The sequence below is a fragment of the Anopheles bellator genome, chromosome 2 (genome assembly GCF_943735745.2).
Source record: "Anopheles bellator chromosome 2, idAnoBellAS_SP24_06.2, whole genome shotgun sequence".
Classification (NCBI taxonomy): domain Eukaryota; kingdom Metazoa; phylum Arthropoda; class Insecta; order Diptera; family Culicidae; genus Anopheles; species Anopheles bellator.
The window spans coordinates 85079620-85085903 of NC_071286.1; the positions used below are offsets into that span (position 1 = coordinate 85079620).

The following is a 6284-nucleotide window of genomic DNA, read 5'->3' on the forward strand; positions in this document are numbered from 1 at the left end:
ATGGGGTTGCGCGATTAAGTCAGTACGCTTGCGATAACGTGGTTTCAGGTAGCTTTCAATCAGATCTACTCGTTCCGGGATTGTGGTCCATCGAACAGATTTATACTGAAAGAAGAATCGCGTTCTGCTGGCGACTAATGAACTATGTTTTGCACGAACCCAAGAATCTGAATGAAATTTAACTACATTATCATGAGCAGTGCCATACGAGCTGCCGATCCTGTTAATAGGTAGACTTGGGCGACGAAGACTTGGACTGATAGGAGAAATTTATAACACACAGAGAATCGCCGATCGAAAGAAACGATGATGCATCCCATAATAATTATTAATTTAAGTGATCTGCATTTGGAGCGATGTAAAAATTACGAAGAAGAAACAACTATCTAACAAAAATAATCCTTCAGTATTTTAAAACGTTTTTGCGTTTGCCATTTTGGCCAGCTATTTGCGAATGTTGACCTCATTCAGGCGTGTCATAACCGCTCTTATATCATTGATTTGGAAATTGACATCAAGCCAAAAAGCGTGACCCATCGTTCTTCGGTAACGACCTACAAAAGGAATTCAGCCATTTTTTCCATGTTCGTCCACATTGTCCCATTTCTATGTAGGCTAGAGGTTGTTCCACAATCGTGAAAAGTCACCAATACCAACAACCATAATCGACCTACTTCATCACGTCGCGCACGTAGTGTTTATTTATCACTTTTCAATTTGTCTTCTTTCGATCTTCTTTTTCAGCATCCAAGATGACCTGATTCTGAAAGGCGCGGGTCAAAACATCATCATCATCAAGCAGCCTTTGGCACTGAGTTCAAGCGGACAAAAAGCAATCTGTCAATCTGGCCACAGCTCAAGTCACAACCCCTCAACAGCTGGCTACGATTCTGAAACAATTGCTGGTTGCGCAGCAACGCCTTGACGCCTGCGTTGACACCAGTTTCCTGTTGGCATAGCTACGCGCATTTCGTGACAAAAGACTAGTGCAGTGCAGATCGTAAATGGCAGTGTCGGGCCGAAAGGCACAAATTACCGCGATGCTCGCTTCGTAACAGTCCAAAGTAGGTGACCGCATTTAAAAAGCTTGCCCTACATCAGTGGCGAGATACACGTTCCGGGAAATGTTTATCGTGTGGTGCTGGTTAAAAAAATAAAGTAAAAATTATCATCACCAACTAGTAGTTCGCCGCTAGTCACGTCAGCAGTCGCTCGAGTGGCACCCTGAACAACGTCAGTCGTGGAATGTGGCTTCCGTCGAGAAAAGCAGAAGGACCCTATTAACGCAGGCCGCTGTACGTGTTTACCCTTTGTGTTTTGTGGTGGCTATAGTGCTGTGTTATTTTGCTACGTACAACAGTTAATCAATTCTTTTAACGAGCTCCCTGGTGCCACAAGCGAATTTTCGAACATGTGCGGTGTAATATGAACATTACGGTAACGGAGAAACGTGCATCAAATACTCACACGCGCAATGTATGCATGGAGATATCGCCCGAAACCAGTGGCCAGAGAAATAGTCGTGAAACGCCATGAGGGCACGGAAGTGCGACCATCGTTACATCAATCGAGATAGCTAAGTTGGCAGGAAACAAGGAGAACATCGTCACCAACGTCATACGCGCTCTCTGTTGGGTGGTTCCAGAAGTAGCTGTTCCGGTGCGTGTTCGAGTGTGTGAATGCGTATATGTGAGTGCACCCGTGGTTAGTCGATGAGTTATTCAGAAAGTGTTCCGTTAGGCCGTTACATCGCAATTAAGCAGCAGCATGTTAGGGTGCAATAGTAGGGTGGTCTTAGTGTTGGCTCTACTCAGTTGGGGCACGGGGCGTACGGCGGTGGACGGATGCCCGGCCGAGATGTGTGTGTGCAAGTGGAAAGGAGGCAAACAGTCAGTCGAGTGTGGTGGACGGTTTTTGAACCGACTGCCGGAAGGTATGGACCCGGGCACGCAGGTGCTCAACTTCTCCAGCAACAGCCTTACCATACTGCAGAGCGAGCGTTTCAAGCGGATGGAGCTTATCAACTTGCAGAAGATCTATCTGGCACGCAATCAGATCGTGAAGATACACGATCGAGCTTTCCGTGGGCTCACAAATCTTGTCGAGCTGGATCTGTCCGATAACATGTTGCCCGAGGTACCGACGGAAACGTTCCAAGACTACTCGGCCCTGATGCGACTCTCGTTGAGCGGCAATCCGATCCGTGTGTTGCGCACGAACGCCTTCAAGCATCTGTCGTACCTGACGACACTCGAGCTGAGCAACTGTCATATTGACTTCGTCGAGGATGAGGCCTTCATTGGGATGGACAACCTCGAATGGCTGCGGCTCGATGGAAACCGCATCACTACCATTCGAGGAGCGCACGTTCTGCCGGCATCGTTGCATGGTATCAACTTACAGAGCAACCGATGGTACTGTGATTGTCAGCTAACGGACGTTCACACCTGGCTGAATAGTTTCAATGTGCCGCAGCGCGAAGAGATCAAATGCACGGGCCCGCCCCGGTTGGCGGGCGAGACGGTCAAGTCATTGCCGCTGGACGACCTAGCATGTCTGCCGATCGTTACTCCTGAAACGTCCTATCGGGAGATTGCCGAAGGACGCAACATCTCGCTCGACTGTAGGATAGCGGCCACTCCGGAGCCTACCGTCGCCTGGCTGTTCCAAGGCCAAATTCTGCTGAACGAAAGTTTGTTGGCGCCCAACCTGCACCTTTACTACTACATCGATGACGTAGATGGTGAGAAGCACAGCGAGCTGTTCATCTACAACATTAACGTCGATGATAACGGGACGTACTCTTGCGTAGCCGAGAACTCGGCGGGACGCGTGCAAACAAATTACACGCTGCATGTTATCATCAAGGAGGAACCGGTCGTCGAGCAGGTCACATTCTCCGAAGAATACTTTCTCGCGATAGTCGGTGCAAGCGCTGCGATAGGGTTCCTCCTGTTCCTTATCCTTTGCGTGATAGTCTGTCGCTGTGCCAGGACTCGGCGCTCGACCCTGAATAGTAAGAAAGAGCCGCGCTTCAATAATGGTTCCGGTGGACAGTGCGCAGCCGGTACCGCTAACCCGAAGTGCTCTTCGATCACAAACGATCTCGGCGAACCGTTGACGGCGGCCAAAATAAACGGAACGCTCGGGTTGAGTGACGGTGTTGGCGGACCGCAAGACATTGTGCTGTATCTCAACACAAATCCGAATCAGGTGGATAAAGTGGTGTTGAACAACATGACGGCGATGGCCCAGTTTTGTAGTCCACCGTCGGCGCGAAGCTATCAGGACCAAAATCCTGACCTTATTAACGATGCAGAGAGCGGCCAGAACAAGACGCGCCCCCGGCCGGACACAGTGGACTGCGATCTAGGCGAGAAGGACTCAGATGAACAGAGCAGTGTCCAAGATGCGAGTAGTGAGGCAAGCTACCAGCAACAAGGCGCCTACTTTCCTCCGGTGGCTTTACGAGGACCGCGTTTCGTGGCACCTGGTATGGGGACGCTTCCTCGAGGAGGCAATCACTCTAGCAATCCCACAAACGATCAGTTACAACATCAACAACACCAGTCACAAGGTATTGCGGCTTATCAACACCAGGTGGACATTCACCTCAGTCCGGGTTGTTTCCTCGATCAAAATGGCTATCCGATCGATCTGAGTATGATGACAACCCCGAATGGACCCACCGTTAATTACTACCGCACGTTACCGCACAATCGTGCCAAGGTCGGCCAGGGCAAAGTCAGGTATGCGAACGATGCCGAGTTCATCAGCAGGACATCACAATCGTACCAATTGTATGGCCCCACGGACGTCCGGTACACGGCCGAAGGTTACCCTGGGCCACACGCAGTTCTCCAAGCTCAGGATCCTCCAACACAACAGTTCCCATCGCCACCCGATGGGTATAAAGGCGATGTACAGCCCCTAACCTACATGAGCGCGACGGCCGCCGCTGCATCTGCTGCTACCGCCTTCTGTGTGGGACAGTCTTCCTCGTTGCCTCCTCAGCAATGGCCCACCTTTCTGCCCGGGTTCCACCCTGGGCAGCTTATACCAATCATGACCGGCCCAGGGACGGCTCCCCCAGACTACAATGTTGTGCCAGGTGTTGGACGTGGTCCAGCTCCACTTCTTACATCCCCAATTTCGGCACTTGCTAGCCCTGGTGGCGGTGGTGCTGTAGGACAGTTAAAGAAGTGCTCCGTCGGAGCACAAACTTCCGAACTCGACAAGGACGTCATTCCGGAGCAACGAGAAGAGGAAGAGGAAGCCGAGCACGAAAATGGAGGCACGCAGGTAAAGTTGAGGCATCTGACTGGTCCGCTGGCGGACAGTCCGGACGAGGGTTACGTTGGCGATAGTCACGAAACGAGCGACATTTGACACAAGCCCTCACACCAGTCGTTGTTAGACTCGGGCATCCACCACAACCATCACCATCAACACCATCACCTGCAGCTCGATTCTGACGATGTGCCGTTATAAGAATAGGCAAAGTTAACCCATGAAATGTCGAACTTTCCTCGAATGTCTCTAAAAAAAGGTTTTAGCTTTGAAAACAAATTTAATAATAACATTAAATTAGTCACAACTCAAAAGCGGCTGGTACATGCAGTTTTGTTTCCCTTAGCAGAACAAAACAAACGATCATTCCTTTTCCTAGTTTCTACTCCATCATATAGCTCGCTATATCGTGGAACTGTTTAATCAATCAAGCCAATAATAGAAAAATAGCGCTGAAAAGCAAGCCAAAACGTTGTGCAACAATTCCACTAATGGGATGAATCTTTGATTGATCGGCAGTATGTGAGGCAGCTAACTGTACTGCGACAATGTGCTTGCGTTAGACACGAAATTGTAAACAAAAGTCTACAAAATAACAGAATACGAACAGAACGCTGCTCGCATTGTGAGAGAAAACCGTGCTAGTAAAAACAAATGGAACACCGTCAGAAATAAAAAAGGACTAAAACATCATAAAAACAATAAACGCTACCAGCGTGATGCAAACATTGTCTGTATAAATGGATGGGATCTAATTAAACAACATAAACAAGCAAAACTAAAATCGCTCAACTCTCACCCTGAATTGGTTCCAGATGGGTGATAGACATTAGACACTGTTTGAATTTGACGAACACCACCAAGATTGTGGCCAATCAAAGGCACAAAGGATGCCAAACTATTAAAACAGGTAGGATGAGAAAAAAATTGGTTGGTTTTGATACCATGATCAAATAACATAGCGACGAAAGAACGCACCACTCGATAGCGGGCAAAGGATCGTTTAATTGGTCGACAGCCGATGTAAATAGATTTTTGTAGATAAATGACGCGGGTAATTAGCACTCTTAACGAGCTCAAAGTGGAACGGTTTGATGTTGATGATGGTGTAAAATAGAAACAGGATCCGTAGTCTATATCAAGGATCGCGTGTGTACAAAAACAGGATGCAAAATACGAAGCACCAATGCAAGAATGCGAATAATGCAACAACGCAAACGCCCGAAACATCTGTTCCGACGGTAGCGGTTGAATGTACGACAAGTAATGATCGTTCGAGGATCCAAAGTGGCAGATTGATTGGCCGGAGGTAGAGGTGAGAGTGTGAGAGGAGTGCCTGTTTTATGTTGCGTTACAAATTAAATTATTGACAATGCACTCAACCGAACAACAACTCGATTCCCACGCGATAAAAATAACTATCTCATATTGCCTCTGTATGCTCATAGCACGAAAAAAAATTAAAGACAAACATCCGGAGAACAATATAAAATTCTGCACCTGCTGACCAATTCCGTTCGATACAAATTTATATGATAGCGGTTGATGATGAGAATAGATTTTTATAATTATTGCCACTCCAGCCCATCGGCACATTTCAGTACAGTGTATATTTTTCCATATTGCTATTTGCATTTGCAATTTATTGGGAAAATAAATTGTTTTAATTCTATTTAGTGATTCAATCTTCTGCATGTCATTAGATTCCATTTGCGCGGCAAACCATCGGTGTTCTGGGAATATTACTAAACACGCGCCGTTCTCTATTAGAATGTGTGCTGAGAGCAAGTGCTGCATTATAATTCCAACTCCGTGCGTGTGGAAGGCAGCAAAAATAGCCAGTATCATAGCTTATGGTTTGCTAGTAATTATTATGTTTGCTAAAATCGTCGCGTTTACTAGAACCACGCTACACAGCAGATAAACCCTCAGTAGCAGTGCAGTTTTATGAATAAGTAGAGAACATGGACAAAAAATATTGATTACAAAGTGGG

The 6284-nt window shown here is 47.3% G+C and overlaps 1 protein-coding gene across 1 annotated transcript; it reads left to right on the forward strand.

Moving 5' to 3' along the window:
- The first annotated feature begins 1767 nt into the window (after positions 1-1767).
- On the forward strand, positions 1768-4630 carry LOC131208239 (uncharacterized). The gene has a single exon (XM_058200892.1). The coding sequence runs from the start codon at positions 1768-1770 to the stop codon at positions 4387-4389; it is 2622 nt and encodes an 873-aa protein (XP_058056875.1). The 3' UTR covers positions 4390-4630.
- The last annotated feature ends 1654 nt before the right edge of the window (positions 4631-6284 follow it).

Bases quoted from the DNA above. Each gene is read 5' to 3' on its own strand.
- LOC131208239 (XM_058200892.1), top strand. From the start codon at position 1,768: ATGTTAGGGTGCAATAGTAGGGTGGTCTTAGTGTTGGCTCTACTCAGT.